General features: G+C 41.0%; 1 protein-coding gene across 11 annotated transcripts in view; it reads right to left on the bottom strand.

Moving 5' to 3' along the window:
* auts2a (activator of transcription and developmental regulator AUTS2 a) overlaps positions 1–17,980 on the bottom strand; it is a 1,205,197-nt gene that overhangs the window by 623,099 nt on the left and 564,118 nt on the right. For all 11 annotated transcript variants that reach the window (XM_063031901.1, XM_063031894.1, XM_063031893.1 and 8 more), the window contains one exon: positions 5,645–5,680. In XM_063031901.1, the coding sequence (XP_062887971.1) occupies positions 5,645–5,680 (36 nt within the window). The remainder of the gene's footprint in view (positions 1–5,644; positions 5,681–17,980) is intronic.

Below are 17,980 nucleotides of genomic sequence, written 5' to 3'. Positions count from 1 at the left end.
ACAGTGAGAAATAATACTCTCTTTGTGTAATAGGGCAACCTTTCTGGGAAAACAAAATTCCACTGAGATGCAGAGAGACTAGATTGAACAGTTCTGGCCAGCTTTCAACAGGTTCCAGTTTAAATTAGTTACTTCAAAAACAGTTTATATCAAACTCAGTTGCTTCAACTGGTATCAATCAAGACTAGTTTAAACCAGTTACATTAATGAAATAAACTTCTATGAAGTTATACTCCATCACATGCATAAATATATAGAGTAACACGTCTTTCACTAATTTAAGAATGATTTATTAAAGTCTTAGAAAAGTGATACACCATCTGATGTGGTGCAGAAGTGCACGTGCTGGGACATTAGTGATCAATTCTAGACCCTGAAACCAGCAGTGATCTCTGATTGCCTTTAGAAGTACAGTATTCCCCACCTGATAGTCAGGGGGTGATTGTTTTCAGCTGGTATTCTGCCGCTTGAACTTTGGAAGATTGTCCAAAAATGGATTTTTCTTTTTTACCCATCTCTCGCATGATTCTAGTAGCCTCTCCTGCCATGTTCTTACTAATCATGGAAGAGGAGGTTGTATCTGCCCATGAACTGAAATGTGGCTTGCACACAAAACCACGGTAAGATTAACTCCAGATGAGGTGGGGGTTTGGTGAGGCACAGTTTAATCTTGTAAAAGCAAATAAACAGCTCATCGAGCTTCATATTTGAGTTCTCTATTTGGACAATATTGAATTAAGACAGAACTATGAATGACCTGGACATTCTGAACTTGCTGCAGAATAGGCAACAATCTAGGTGAACAGTTGTTACCATGATCCTCCCACCACCTGTTCTCAGCCACTACCCACTCACCCTCTTCTTCACTACACTCTTGGAACCCAGTGTCAGTTGAAATCATATCCGGTTAAGGGCACAGAGTAAACTGGCAACTTGGATGATGTATCTGAAATCTATCACAGAACAGTTCAAATGTGGCAGTATTAGGAAGGGTGGAGGGAAAAGAGAAGACTTGAAGAAGGGGGAAATAAAGTGGAGAAATCACTAATTTATTCATTTGAAATTATTTGCAAGTATGCTATTTTCATGAATATCCAACATCTGCTTAAATACAGTAAGTAAACTAACAAGTCAATGGCAGGTTTGGATTGTGCCATGAATCCTTTGAACTAGTATGCAGTGCACACAATTATAAAGCTTAATCAAATCCTTCACTTAATTTCAGCTACACTGAATCCAGAAAGGATAGCCACCAAGGGAAGTAATCTGACTGTACGAGCTATTGGGAATTAGGCTAAGCGAACTCTAAAATGTTAAATCTCTTCTTAAATATCTGTAACCATTGGGAACATCAGATTAACTGTGATTTCACCTTCTTGAGTTTAAATTGAGATCTTTGGACAGGCTCCAGATATGGTGCAAGCAGGGAATGATCACTTTAGTTACGGCTTAAAGTGGCTTTCTTCCGAGCAGACAATTTTTGCTGCCTGGGGAGGCCTGGATGACAAAGTCAAGCACCTGTCTCTCAGACCACTGAGGCACACACTCAAGAGTTAGGTTCTGCTTATGGAAGTAAATGTATAATTTGAGGCAGGAACCATTGGGATTTCAACCAATACATTGCACCACCATTTCAGCCCAATGAAAGATAACACTAAGTTATGAATTCCTGATAGTTTTGGTTAGGCATTGATGCAAGATCAAATAAGTTTTAAAACAGAGGGTGCATAAGAGCAAGAAAGATCACATAAACTGTCTGACTGTCCCTAATCTTTAATTCTGAAAAATATGCCCAGGTTATGTAAATTTTATATAGATCTTAACTATGTTTCCATTATCTCTTTGATGTGAATGAAAGTGAAGCAGAAAGTACAAATGAGAGTGCAGTAGGCTATACTGAAAGCAGCCAAACATCTTCATTATGTATATGAATAAAAAAAATGGAGTTGAAGGAAGAATGCGGCTAATTGGGGCACAGAATTGTTTGTATTGACTGAGGTTCTGGGTTAAGAGTTTATTCACTACAGCCGATAAACAGGAGGAAGCAGCACAGAAACTGGAATGGAAAAAATACAAAGCATATCGTACATTCACAGGCAGAACAGCAGGTTTAAAAGAAAATCAACCAAGATGATGCCTTGCTAGGTTGCTGGGGGTTCTGGCCGCAAACTTCTAATTGCCTCAGATTTATGAATAACAATAGGAGATGAAGTATTGCACTCCTGTTCAAAAAGAGACCATAATGCTCTTTTCAGCATTGGAGCAAAATTAGGCCATTCAGCCCTTCAAGTCTGCTCTGCCATTCCATCATGGTTGATTTATTATGACTCCCAATCCCATTCTCCTACCTTCTCTCCATAACCTTTGATGCCATTACAAAACAAGTTCTCAAACTCTAATATTCCTCATGACTTGGCCGCCACAGTCAACTGTGGCGATGAATTCCACAGATTCACCACACGCTGGCTCAAGAGATTCCTCCTCATCTCTTTTCTAAAGGGATATCTTTCTATTTTGAGGTTGTGTCCTCTAGTCGCGGACATCCTCTCCGTGTCCACTCTTTCAAGGCCTTTCAACATTTGAAATGTTTCAATGAGATCCCACCTCATTCTTCTAAACTTCAATGAGTACAGTTGCAGAGTTATCAAATGCTCTTCACTTGTTAACTCTTTCACTACTGGGATCATTCTTGTGAATCTCCACTAGAAGTTCCTGTGTGAAGAAGGTTCACCTAGGAACTTCAGGCTGGTCAGCCTAATGCGATTGTGCTTGCTGATGAATTACTGGAAAGGGTTGCTCACGGAGCGGTAGATGATGTTATAAAAGTTGGACTTACAAAACTACATTTAATAAAATACCACAGTATGGGCAAAATAATGCTAATGATGTCAAGAGACTGCGTTTAGACAAATACAGGGCAAAAAGCAGAGAAGTTGTGACCTGAATGGCTTCTTCAGACTGGGTGATATATACTATGACATTTTTTGAAACATACTAAATCCCTGAATTTGACCATACAGAATACGCTCACTCTTCCCCCTGCCCCACTCAGATAACACAAATCACTCACTCCCCCATCCCTATCTTTTCTCATTCGTGATTCGCCAGCAACCCTCCTCTTCTGTCCCCAGTATTACCTGATATCCTTTATTCACAATGCACACGTGGGAAAAATTTTTCCAACTGAAATGACTATTCAGTAACAGCGGGTGTTCAAACAAAACTCTCACTGGTCCTGCACATAAAGAGTGACCAATATGCCTCTGCAGGCAGCAACAGTGCCTTGGCCACAGAATCCAAAGCAGATGAGTATAACTGGCAAAGGAAGACACTCTCAATATTGTAACCAATTCTGGGTACTGTACTTGAGGATAGACATCAGGTCACAGAGAGGATGTACTGTGGAAATGATTTTTTTGTCAGAATGACACCACGAGGGATGAATGATCTTGGTTACTTGGAGAGGCTGGAAAGGCTGGTTCGGAGCAAATGCTGTGAACAGGAGATCTGATGAAGGGATGTTTTATATTTATAAAATTAGAAGCTGCTTTCAATGGCAGAAGGAAAGGACTCTGATTTAAAATGAATGGCAAAAGGTCCAGTAATGAGAAGCAGAAACCATTTTAAATGTGGTGGGTTGTTATGATTGAGAAAGCACTGCCATAATAGTGGTGGAAAATTTAAAGGCTTTCAAAAGAACAGTGGATATAAACTTGAAGTAAAAAGGGAAAGAGCAAGGCTCTGAACGGACAACTCGTCAAGAGCAAACAAAGACCAGTGGCCAAATGTCCTTCTTCACACTGCTGCATTATTCCGTGAACGTCAATTCTGAATGACCGAATGAACTGCAGACATATTTTCATAAGTTATGACCACCTGGTTCCTTTCATTTTATCTTGTCTTTGATCTGATATATGATAAGACTTCAATGTTTTTACCTTCAATGAAAAATATTAAAGATACGTATAAAAGCATGAATAACATCTGTCATAATGCCAATTGTTCCTGGAATGGAGATAATTTTTGGATGAAATCCCACAAATTAAGATGAAATATTTGGTCCACATTTGTAATCAGAATTGGAATCAGGTTTATTATAAATGGCATGTGTCGTGAAATTTGTTACCTTAGCAACAGCAGTTTAATGAAATACATGATAATATGCAATAAATAAAGAAATAAATAACAGTATATAGAATAGATTTTAAATAGTGCAAAAACAGAAATGATATATTGGAAAAAATAGTGAGGTAGTGTTCATGGGTTCAATGTCCATTTAGGAATCAGATGGCAGAGGGGAAGAAGCTGAATGTGTCCTTCAGGCTTCTGTACCTCCTTTCTGACGGTAAATTCAAAACAACAAACAATTCCAGCAAAAAGAATCAGTTTGTTCGATGCATGCGATGCATTTTAAGCTCTCAAAGTATATCACTCCAGGTAACAAAGTTATTATGAAGCAACATTAGTTGTAGGGAGCTAATAACTCCACTAAATCATTTATTACGAGAGACTGGCAAGTGTTCCAAAACAGTGTGTGGCTGTCAGAACAACAGTGATAATGACCATTGCTATTCTGTTCATTACTTTCAGCAGAAATGGATTCCAGTATTAATATAATGGCTCTTCCATTAACTTTATATGTTTATAATGATCTTTAGAGGTACAGGAGCCCCTTCACCATTACATGCCTTAATATGCAATGACCCTTAATGAAACACAAAATTGTCTAATCTTCTCTGTTAGAAAAAAACTTCAACACAGAAACATGTTATTGTATGGCGTGACAGCTTCAGACAGGTACATTTTGAAAATATTCTAAAAAGTCCAAGACTTCAGTCAACTGACAGTAATAAGACTGCACATTCAACATTGAGGTAGTCTTCCTGAGCAGTTGTTTGGGGAGCTGTAGGCCAAATCTGAAATCCTGGCATAACTCTATATTGAAAACACATAGTCATGTATGAGATGCATAGATTTCCAAAATAAATTCAGCAGGATGAGAAATTTGTTCCTGTTTGTGCATTATTTGTTGTCTTACTTGACGGCGGTAATTAGCAAGCAGAAATAAAAAAAAACATTCCCAAGCACTAGAGGAGTTTATACACACCCTGTCTCACTGGTGTTGATACATTTTCTTTGATTCACACCCCTGTCATGCAAGAAGTGCTGTGCAAAATTTACCCTTTAGTACCACGATAGTCTTTTTAACCAGCTTGGCAGCATCCGCATTCTAAGCTGTATTAGTGGCATGTTTCTTTAAAAAAAAAGTCTGTTGAATTGTAAGTAGACTGAATAACAAGATCAGATTTGGAGTTCCAACGGAATACACTCTGCATATTAATGAGATTTCATTCCAGAAATGACACTGACAGTTTCAATATTGTTTGCCACTGGCTTCCCAATGGGGAGCAGCAAGTTAATACAATGACAATATAATTGCAATTCCTTCCTCATTAGGCAATGGAAGTCTTGCATCATTCCATGACCCTCAAGTTACCAAAGCTGCAGCATTAAATTTACTCTAGTAGTCCCCAAGGATCATTACAATTCTTTACTTGTACCTGCTTTAATACCAAACAACTGAAATGGATAATGACTTAAAAAGGAAAATGTACAGTGATTACAAATTTGCATGCATACTCACAAAATAACCAGTTCCCAAACTGGAATGCGCAGAGCTCTGCAAGAAAATACAAGAGAAGAAAGGGGAATTAGTTATCATATTTCCATTATTCTATTCTCATGAGTTCATTAGCAAACCTCGTTTGCTTTCATCATGGTGTATCAGCATTTGGGACGAACCATGTCAGCTGCTTTCAGCAAGCTTGTATGGTCTCATTTACTTCTCATATCTCTCATCAGGATTGAGAGGTAACACTTGATTTACAGAGCTCCACATCTCTGCAGCAGCTGTAATTGCCAATTTATGTGACAGGCAGCTGGGTAATGATGGCATCTTTGCCGTCTGCTGCAACTTGAACAGACAAGCATCAGGTGACCTCTGTGGCTTCTTGACATTCAGTGGCATGGTCTCCAGTTAGTGAGTCAAGGCTGCTGTGCTTTGCTGCTGTGACTGTGTAATAGAGGCTGATCTTCAAAAGGGACTAAAGACTCAATGACTCTTTAAAACTTGACCTGCGGGTCAATGTATTCACAGATAGTATTTATACTGTTAAAAACAAAATTAGATGGTTGTCAATAACTTTAATAATAAGGTGTTTGAAAAAGTTAACACATTAGATACTTGAAAAAACATGGCAGCATTTACTGGAAGGAAAATCATTTGTGATTTTAGCAAAGATAATTGCTTGCATTTGGAATACTGTGAAATATATGTCAGACAACATATGATGAGCAGTAGGCCATTCGGTCCATCATACTTCACCTACCATTCAAATAGAACATTTGTCAGAATGTCTGTCTTATGTTCCATTTACGTATGTACATGGTCTTGCCAATAAAAAATAAACTCTGATCTGGACAAAGTAGTTTTGGTTTTATAGTCCAGTATGTATATCTACTGTATTATTAATTCACCTTCCACTGCAGAACTTAACTTCTAAGCTTTTATCTCCTTGCTGTGAATTTCCCCACCAGAGGCAAATGTTTGTTCCTTTCTCTAACCCTTCAATATTCTCATATACTTTAATTATGGCATCCCTTATGCTTTCACGGCAAAGGACTCTTGTCTACATACAAGTCAATGTTTTTCATGTCTGTCATTCCACGAAAGCTGGGCTATAATGATTCTAATGTTGATACTTCATTCGTAGAATTCATTAATTCCAACACTTTCTTTAAATTCAGTGTTCCACTATTTTAAATGCCAGGCCCTGAGATGAAGTGTTAATCCATTAACATTTAGTACCTATCTAAAGGTTAATTTTATTAAATTTTATTGACATACAGCGTGGAATAGCCTCTTCCGGCCCTTTGAGATGCAATGCCCAGCAATCCCCAAATTTAATCCTAGTGTAATCATGAGACAATTTACAAGGACCAATGGACCTAACCACTGGTACATCATTAGAATGTGGGAGGAAACAAGAGCACCTAGAGGAAACAGGCAAGGTCACGGGGAGAACATACAAACTCCTTACAGGCAGCGACAGTTACCGTAAATATATCCCTAAATCTCTCTGCTTTCCTTCAATACAAAGCTTAGCCCATTTTACTGTCTTTTTCTGACTGAAAATAGATAATCCTATTGGGGGGAGGGGGGAGGGGAGAGGGGGGGAGAGGGGGAGAGGGAGGGAGAGAGGGGGAGGGGGAGAGAGGGGGAGAGAAGGGGAGAGAGGGGGAGAGAGGGGGGGAGAGAGGGGGAGGGGGAGAGAGGGGGAGGGGGAGAGAGGGGGAGGGGGGGAGAGAGGGGGAGGGGGGGAGAGAGGGGGAGGGGGAAGTGGGTAGAATGGGGTAGAGAAGGGGGAGGGAAGGGGCAGAGAGTGGGGAAGTGGGAAGAGGAGGGGAGTGGGGGAGGGGGAGGGGGGTAGAATGGGGGTAGAGAAGGGGAGAGAAAGGTAGAGAGGGGGAAGAGAGGGGGAGAGGTGAGGCGAGATAGACAGGGGAGAGAGAGAGAGAGCGAGAGAGACGGAGAGAGACAGAGACAGAGAGAGAGCGAGAGAGGGGGGAGCAAGGGGGAGAGTGAGGGGGAGAGAGAAGTAGGGAGATGGGGTGGGGGAGAGGGGTAGGGAGAGGGTGAGGGAGAGGACAATCAAATGCAGAGGACAAGCCTCTGCCAGCTGTGCCTGCTGTCTTGATGTTCTGATCTCCCTTGTGACACTTAGTTGGCAACACTGGAATCAGTCTTCCATAGGGCCACTCGAGCCCTCACCCGCTCCTGGAGATATCGAAACTACCAGCTGGCAAGCCCCAGGAGCGTGCACCCATGCAGGAACGCCATGAAGAACCATAGTTTGAGCACAGCTGTCTCCATCCTTAATTCATCTGATGACTGATCATCCTTAATCTAGTTTATCCACTCTGACTGAAACTATTTCTCCACACAGCAGTTGAAGCAGCTAACGTTTCACTCAGAGACTTTAACTTCACACATCATTCTTGCACCTATTATATCTAATCCCAAGAATTCTAGAAGGGTGGAACTCTGTCTTCAATTGCACATATTAAGTGTTTGTTATCGTGGCTTATGCATATTGAACAGTGCTTGCCAAATTCAACTCTTCTGCAGTAGATGAAACTAAATTTCTAAGGTGCTACCATTTCAAAACTTTGGTACCTACAACATGGAATACAACATTCAAAAAGGTCACTTCTTATTCCTCCATATGGTAGGAAACATGGACTTAGATTCTCATCACCTTACAAAGTTCAACACAGTCACTGGAATTGATACACACAAATTGGAGCCGGAATCATTCTAACAGTAATATAATTTGTTAACAAATTACTCTTGTCCTTTATCCTAGTAACAAGTTTAGATGTTGAACAGTTTGAAACTAATAGAAATATATTAAAGAAAATAGATTTCTGTGCTATACAAGGGCAGGAGAGACAAAATGGTTACTCAAGGTAATGGAGTTGGTTGAATTCAGGAAAAAAACATAAAATATTAATATTTCGTGAATGTTGCAAATAAAGTATGCAGCAATAATCTAAATTCAGACTAGAATTGTTCCTTTAGCGACAGGATTAACATGAAGTAATAAAACATATTATAAAATGTGCATAAAACTGTTAAAGGGAACTCAGTCAATAAAATGGCTAAAAGATAATGTGACCTACACAGCCATCTGATTTTCAGGAGGAAACTTATCTCTTACATGTGCATGCAGTGAACACACATAGAGCAACACATAGAAAGTGCTGGAGAACTCCGCAGGCCAGGCAGCATCTATGGAAAAGAGTAAACAGTTGATGTTTCAGATCGAGACCCTTCATCAGGACAGGAAAGGAAGAAGTACCAGGTGTAGGTGATAGGTGAATCAGGGTGAGGGGGAGGGGTGAAGTAAGGAGTTAGGAGGTTGATTGATGAAAGAGATACAGGGCTGGAGGAGGGGGAATCAGATAGGAAAGAACAAAAGATCATGGAAGAAAAGTAGTCTGTTTACTCGTTCCCATAAACGCTGCCTGACCTGCAGAGTTCCTCCAGCATTTTGTGTGTGTTGCTTTGGATTTCCAGCATCTGCTGATTTTCTTGTGTTTATGACACATCTGCAAACATTTGGTATAGTTTTAACTGAGTCACCACCAATACCCCTTTTCATTAAAAGCATATAAAAACAAAATATAAATCTAACTTCCAAAGAACAAATTCAAAAGAATATTTCAGTTCAGACAGTAGTAGCAAAACAATGCAGTTTCAGAATTTTTTTTTATAATTAACTTGCTAATGGAATTTTTTCCAGCACATCTCCAGTAAGGAATTACTGATACTATTTCTGAATGGTAGCCCATTTTGAATCTGGAATCCACTCTTCCATTTTCCATTAGGCTACTTTGGTGAGACTCATAAGTCTATCTTAGAAAGTCATATGTTAAAACCCCACTCCAGAGTTTGAACACACAGTTTAGGTCAACATTTTGATCTTAATACTTTTTAACAGGGCCTTGATATTGTACAATCATGGAATAGAGATAAATTCCTAACAGGGCCATGATATTGTGCAACAATGAAATAGAGAGAAACTCCTAACTAGCAATCCCAACCATAAACAAAAATAAGTTCATTTATTATTACTTGGTAACAACACAGCTGTATACTTCATCAAATGTGAAGGTGCTACTTAAGGGGACTCTGAGCATATGAGTGCAAGAGTTGGTTCATCAAGCTGCAGTTATGAAAAACATTTGTTAGTTCGTACCTAGGGTATGGTGTACAGTTCCAAGATGTTGCCTGTAGTTCTAAGGAGACATTGTTCAAGTTTAAGTTTATTGTCATTCAAACAAATGGATGTATACCACCAAATGAAACAGCATTTCTCTGGACTAAGATGCACTACACAGTACTTATAACTCAAAAATAACACATCAGGTAATATTACCACAAACAAAGAATAAGGTGTATTTAAGAAACATGTCAAAAAGTAAATTGTACACACTACTGGTGCTTCATACATAATGAGATCTGGGTGCTGGCAGGGAGATCAGTAGTCACACAGCCTGGGGAACAAGCAATTTCCCACTCTAACAGATATGCTCTAATGCTATGGTACCTTCTGCCTGACAATGGGGGGGATCATTAGAAATGCAAAGGACCCTGCATACACAGCGCTCCTGATAAATATCTCCAATGGGTGGAAGAGAGACCCCAATGATCCTTTCTGCAGTCCTTGCAATTCTTTATAGGGTCTTGCAGTCAGATGCATTGTAATTCCTGTACCAAACAGTGATGCAGCTGCTCAGGACACTCTCAATGGTGCTCCTGCAAAAAATGTTTAGAATGGGGCAGGAGGAGCCTTGCTCACCTCAGTCTTCTCAGGAAGTGGAGACACTGCTGTGCTTTCTTGGTTAAAGGTGCAGTGTTGAAAGACCAGGTGAAATGATCAGTTATGTGCACTCCCAGAAGCTTGGTGCTCCTAACTTTCTCCATGGAAGAAGCATTTATGTGCAGTGAGTAGTGGGCCTGCCTGCACATTCCTAAAGTCCACAATCATCTCTTTTGTCTTGTCCACTTTGAGACCCAAGTTGTTGTGCTCACATCATTCAACCGCCCCTCCGTATACCATCTCGTCATCATTGTTGATAATCCCAACCACTTGTATCACCAGCGAACTTGATTTTTATTTTATTTAGAGATAAAATGTGGAATAGGCCCTTCCAGCCGCACCACCCAGTAACCCCTGACAACACCAATTTAACTCTCGCCTAATCGAAGGATGATTTACAATGACCTATTAACCTACTTGGTATGTCTTTAGACTGGGGAAAGAACGAATGACCCAGAGAAAACCGACTCATTCCACAGGAAGGATGTACAAACTCCTTACAGAGGGTGCCAGGATTGAACTCTGAAGTCCCAAGCTGTAATAGCAACAACCCTGGGGACACTACTAAAGATGCCGTTGCCAACATTCACTGACTGTGACCTTACTGTCAAGAAGTCCAAGATCCAGTTACAGGGAGAGGTATTGAGAGCCAGCAAGAACGGCTTACGCAGCAGTATTAACAGCCAAGCTGAAGTCAATAAACAGTATTCTGGCATATGAGGCACCGCTTTCCAGGTGGGACAGGATGGAGTGGCGTGTAGAAGCCAAGGCATCATCAGTGGACCACTTTGAGCGATAAGCAAACTGGAAGTGGCCCAATGTAGCAGTAAAATGGAATTTAATGGAATTTAATGCGATCCCTAACCAGTCGCTCAAAGCATTTCTTGGACAGTAATCATTAAGGCAGGTTACTGTCACCCTTGGGCATTAGGATGTAGGTGGCCGCCCTGAAGCCTGAAAGGACTGTGGACAATTCCAGAAAGCTCTTGAAGATATCTATTAGAATCTCTGTTAACTGGCCTGCACTGTCCCTCAGCCTCCGACCAGGAATGTTATCAGGCCCCACAGCTTTAACCCTGACTAGGAGCTTTGTCATGTTAGCTGTGACCAGACAGAGTACCTGTTCCTCAGCTGGAAGAGAGTGCCTTCCTCACCTGCACCTCATTCTACGCATCAAACTGGGTGTAAAAGGCATTTAGCCTATTAGGAACAGAAGAGCCATTTTCACTGATGTGCAAGGTGGACTTGTAGTCTGTTATGGTCTGAGTGCCCTGCCACATGCATCTCATGTCTCTGGTGTCTCAGAAATGGCTATATATTCTCTGTGTATAATCACACTTTGCCTTCCTGATGGCATAGAAAAACACAGCCCTTGCTGCCCTGAGAGCCCTAGTATTTCCCGATCTGAAGGCAGATTGAATAGGTGAGTTTGCACAGGAGGCTGAAGAATGACCTGATGGAGGTTCACAAAATTATGAGGATAGATATAATATTTTCCCCAGGGCAGTACCATCTAGAGTTAGAGACTGCAGGGTTAAATTGGAGGGAAGAAACTGAAAGAAGACCTGAGTGGTAAGTTTCTCACAAAGAGAATGATTAATATTTAGAACAAGCTATTCACTTTCAATGACTTTCAAAACTCATGATCTCAATATTTTTTATTTGCAGTTTGTCTTCTTTAGCACATTGGTTGTATGTTTATGCATAATTTTTGTGAAATTCTATTGAATTTTTTTCCTATAAATGCCTATGAGAAAATGAATCTTAAGGTAATGTATGGTCATCTTGATAATAAACTTATTTTGAACTTTGATAATAATTCTCACCGGTTCTTTATCTCTACCATCACTCCTATATCTGCTCCTACTTCTACACAATCCTCCTCTGTTTTTTTTGTACTTTACTTGCCTTTGTATCTTCTGATTTTGGTTAGGCGATAGTGCACAACCTGGTTTTGTATGGAGTAGAAAGCCTTCATACTCACAGTGGGAGGTGTAGACACTTGTCAAGTAATATCTACGTCCTGGGCAATGGAAGGCATGGCAAATGGGAGTAGCAGGAGAGTTTAATTTGAACTGAAAATACAGCAGACGCATTGTCTGAGACAGGTAGCCTTGTGGAAATAATACACAATTGGACACTGCTTTCCTCTCCGTGCACAAGGATGCAGTTTTGGCTCTGTCTGCGCCATAACTGACATAGGATATTGGAGCAGAAACAGGCCAATTAGCTGATCAAGTCTGTTCCACCATTCAATCATGGTCATTTTTTTTTTCCAACCCCATTCTCTTGCCTTTTGCCCTTAACTCTTGGGCTCATTACCAATCAAGAAACAAGAGATTCTGCAGATGCTGGAACTCTTGAGCAACACACACAATACACTGGCGACAGAGAAGATGCAGTGGGGGTGGAGGGGGAGAGGGAGAGGACGATGTCAGTTTATTAGTGGAACGGGCAAAGAGCTGAAGGAGGAGCAGAAGGAGGTAGGAAGGAATCTACTTTGTAATAGTAGAGGACATTGGGCCATGGAATGAAGGGAAGGAGGGGGGGAACCAAAAGAAGCTGATGGGCAGATCACGAGGATAAAGGAGGTTCCCCATCGCCTGGTCTCACCTATCTTGTGCCAAGCTTGCACCCTCCCCCTCCCCACCTCCTGATTGTGGCTCATGACCCCTTCTTTTTGCAGTCCTGATGAGGGGTCTCAGCCCAAAACATTGACTGTTTATTCCTCTCCATTGATATTGCCTGACCTGCTAAGGTTCCTGCAGCATTTTGTGTGTGTTGATCGAGAAACTATCAATTTCTGCCTTCAATACACCCGATGCTTGGCCTCCACAGCAATCTGTTGCAGTGTATTAGACAGATTCATTACCCTCTGCATGGAGAATTTCCTCCTCATATTATTTTTGAAGGACCTCCTTCTATTTGGGACCATAAAACCATAAGACAGGAGAAGAATTAAGCAATTCAGTCTATCAAGTCTGCTCTGCCATTCCATCCTGGCTGACTTATAACTCTCAACCCTATTGTCTTGCCTTCTCCCTGTCACCAATTCTGTCATCTAAATCATTGACGTATAATATGAAAAGAAGCAGTCCTAACACTGACCCCCGCAGAACACCGCTAGTCAACTATTAAGGCTCTGCCCTCACAACCTAGACTCTTATTATTGGAAATATCCTGTCACATCCAAATGTGCTGTAATACCACAATTCTGTTCTCAGTAATTGTCTCCTTCCTTCACTGTGAATCCCTGTATATGCATTCCTCATCCTGTGACTCACACCTCACCACTTTGGAGCATTCCACTCAAAATCCCAACTCCATTTTCTAACCCAAGTTAACTCTGCAATGAACAGACAAAGCTTTGGAAGTTTCTCGACCTTAGACCTAAGAGTGGTGAAAATAATACAATGGAACCTCTTCTGTGAGAATTAATGTGGAATTGTTCAAGAGGAAAGTAATAGACTTGTAGCTAATAACATAATTTGTCTTCCCATGTTGTAGACATGGGAAATTAAGAATGGAGCAATGTTCCAATTTAATTATTGTCCAGTGGACACTGGTAAGAAACCTGAGTCAATTCAATCATTAACTGAAAATCCCCTTGGTTTATGAATTTAACCGGACGCCCTGACATGAATTCAAAATACAAAGAATCATTACTGTGAAAACAAGTCCTTTTTCAGAGGAAAATTGACTTTCCATCAACAGTACCGATACTGCAGTTACCTTGAAGGAAACAAGCATAGAAGTCCTGTAATTAATAGACCAATTAATGATTTGAACAAAACATCGAGGACCTCATCAGTTAACACATGAGACAGGTTGCTGTGGAGAGAACACTTTTGGAGCCAAATAACAACTGTGATTGGATCCAAGAAGGCAATGGGGTAAATTAGTACCCAAAGCCAGTTATTGCTTGGCTTCTAATATTGTAGTTTTGCTTACCATAGCTAACTTCCAAATGGCAAATTCTCAGTAACATGGAATAAGACTTGCTCAATCTGGCCAGCTAGATTAACCAATTTGCGGTGTAAAATAATTTAATCAAGATAACTCAGAAAGAATGTTCCTATTTTTCTCTCTGAGAAAATAAAACAACAACATATCCAATCTGGTTAATCCATCTGTGCCACTGTTAACAGCAACCTTTGAGTTATTTCTTAATTAACTTTAAAGAGGTTGCACATTTTCAGTCATTGAGAAGCATGATGTGAAGTGACACCATGGTATTAATATCTACGTTGTGCTACTGTGCAGAAAGGTAACAAAGTGGAAGGAGCAAAATACCCTGCCTGTCTACTTCACCAAGTTCCAAGTCAAACTTCAATTACTGTGCAGCTCAGCATGTTTTAACCACAATGGGGAAACACAAGTACAGATTGCAATGCAATGTTATTACCACAGCATGAGTATGCTCTGCTGCCTAGATTTATAATGCATCCCTGTAAGTTTTTCCAGATAATTCTTCACATGTCATCGACACTGGCTCAGTTCCTCTTGCTGTGTTTTCTTTCAAATAAATCCATCTTATAGTTTCCATAGCTACACTAGGCTAATAGCCGCAAAAGTTCATCCTGGACAGTTAGAAAACAGCAGTTAGGAAGACTAAGCCTGTACTGCTCCCTGTTACTATTGATGGTGATGATGTTGTGGTGAGGACCAACAAGTACCTGGGGGGCACCTGGATGACAGACTTGAGTGGAGCACTGACACAGAGGCTGTGTACAAGAAGGGCCAGAGTCGCCTCTACTTCCTCAGGAGACCGAGGTCCTTTGGAGTATGCAGGCCTCTCCTTCATATGTTCTACCAGTCTGTAGTCACCAGTACAATCTGCTATGCGGTGATGTGCTGGGACAATGGCATCAACACGGGTGATGCCAACTGACCCAACAAACTGATGAGAAAGGCTGGCTCTGTTATAGGAGTCAAACTGGACACACTGGAACAAAGGACCCTACAGAATACCCTGGCAATTCTGGATAACGTCCCTCACCCTCTGCATGCCATCTTGGCTGACCAGAGGAGCACTTTGAGTAATAGAATAAGACAACTGCACTGCTCCAAAGAGCACTCCATAAGGTCATTCTTGCCCTTGGCCAAAAGGCTCTACAATGTCAACCTATAGCCAGGGAAGTGATGACCCCCTTCTGTTAGACTGCTTGAGGTAACTTATTTTTATTTATTCTTCTTACTTCTCTTCTAATATTGCATACCTATAAACTTGTAATGCTATTGTGACATTGCAATTTCCTTTGGAATCAATAAAGTATCTATCTATCTTTAAAAAAAAAGTGCAATCATTTTCCTCATTTTTCTTTTAATCATTAGGCCCTGACTCTTCATTGCAACACACACAAATTGCTGGAGGAACTCAGCAGGCCAGTCAGCATCTATGGAAAAGAGTAAACTGCTGATGTTTCAGGCCGAGAGCCTTCACTGCTTCGCCGAGGAACTTCAAAAGCGGGATTTCCTGGTAGCCACCCAGTTCCATTCACATTCAGACATGTCAGTTCATGGCCTCCTCTTCTGCCACAATGAAGTCACGCGAAGGTTGGGGGAGCAATACCTTATATTCTGTCTGGGTAGCCTCCAACCTGACAGCATGAACATCGATTTCTCAAACTTCCAGTAGTTGCCCTCCTCCCCCACCCCACCATTCACCATTCTTGTTTCCCTCTCACAACTTCCCTTCTTACTTGCCTATCACCTCTCTCTGATGCTCCCCCCCTTCCGAATAGTCAGTCTTCTGTCTTCTATCAGATTCCCCCTTCTCCAGCCCTTTACCTCTTTTACATATCAACTTCCCAGCTCTTCACTTCACACCCTCCCCGGTTTCACCTATCACCTGCCACCTTGTACTTCTTCCTCCCCTCCCCCCACCTTCTTATTCTAACTTTTCCCCTTTTGTTTCTAGTCCTTATGAACGGTCTCAGCCCAAAATGTCGACTGTTTACTCTTCCCTATAGATGTTGCCTGACCTGCTCATCATTTGTATGTGTTGCTTTGGATTTCTAGCATCTGCAGATTTTTTCCATGTTTCTGACTCTTCGTTGCCTTGTTTTAAAATATTTTGCATGCTCACCCCAATTGTTAATTCTCTCCTTGGAATTTCAATAATTTGTTCTGAGTTATTGCCTGCATTAATACACAGACAACATCTAAGAGTGAAAAAATGCTTAAACCTATGTTAATGAGCAAAAGGCGGGAAATGTGTGAATTTGCTATGGATTAATCTCATCTGCAAATTGTATTAAATCTCTTTAACTGAAAATGGCGCAGGTGGAAGGGCAACTGTGGGTAAGGCCGGGAGTGCAGAATACAAAAGCTGGAGGGAGACAACATTGAACAGAACACCATCAGCATCTTACCAAAGTTGAAGTGGATTTTCTCCTTTACCCAAAGTAGCATTGGTGACACTCTTGAACACTAAATAGCAGGGCTGTCAAGAATTTCAGTGACTGACAATCTGCAAATTCAAATTAGCTCCCAGAGCTCTTCGGGGGGAACATATGTGGATGCAGTGATCAGAATAGTTTGTGTAGGTATGCACCGAGAAAGTAAGGACAACTGGTTTGCTAAAAGCATGCCAAGAAATATAAAGGAACAGGGAATTAAATACATTATTTCTTACCATGCTTCTTGTGCACAGCATTACAAAAGGGATGCAAATTCCACAGACAGCATTCATTAGGTTTTAATGGTATGATATCATGGCTGAGGATCAGAAAAGGTTGTGACTTAGAGACTTTTGAAGTCAGTGGGAATCTTGACAGAGTGAGTAAGTGAAAACTGCTTCCTTTGTTGAAGGATCAGTAACGGGTTAAAATGGTCATAAAGTGAGTAAAGAAACCGCCTTGGATGAATTTGATTAGCACAAAAGATAGGTGGAATACATTTCCACATGAGGCCTTCTGGGTCTTTCATGACAAGAATTGAACATTTCAGGCAGAAGAGATTGGGAAGAGATAGGGAAGTGGGGGGAGAAAGCAAGGCACTGAAAACTGTTCTCTCTGGGGATGTCCTAACCCTGGTGCCAAAGATGGTCTTCTTCCATAACTCCATGGACATTACCAGCAGAAGTGACGCATGACTCGTTTCCTGCATGTGGGTCATTCACACACCTGCTGCAAACTCAGTTTCCCGTTCAACACAATTGCAAAAGTAACAGATGTCCTATTTCTGCATCACTGACGCACATTCAATTCAATTCTGGAATGCAACAGCAGGTGAAAGAACACATACAAATTATCAACATGTGTGGCTTTCCCTTGCTACACAGAACCATTGGCTGTGTTCCTGCTGCTTTTCCTTTACCTATAGATACTGCTTTCACTTGCAATGACTTCAAAAGTTAGTGCTTCACTAACACAGAGGCAGCTCCAGCTAAAATTGCACACAACTGGTGCTTCTCTTCAGACAGTGTTAGGGCAACTGAAAATAATTTTTTCCATGACACAGGGTAACTAACAATCTGAGATCATTCCCGTCACTTAGAAAATTTGACTACACAGCTCCTACATGGGCTAACC

The sequence above is a fragment of the Mobula hypostoma genome, chromosome 23, assembly GCF_963921235.1.
Source record: "Mobula hypostoma chromosome 23, sMobHyp1.1, whole genome shotgun sequence".
Lineage (NCBI taxonomy): Eukaryota > Metazoa > Chordata > Chondrichthyes > Myliobatiformes > Myliobatidae > Mobula > Mobula hypostoma.
Note: the sequence above shows the minus strand (reverse complement) of the source record. Positions and strands in the feature narration are given on the sequence as shown.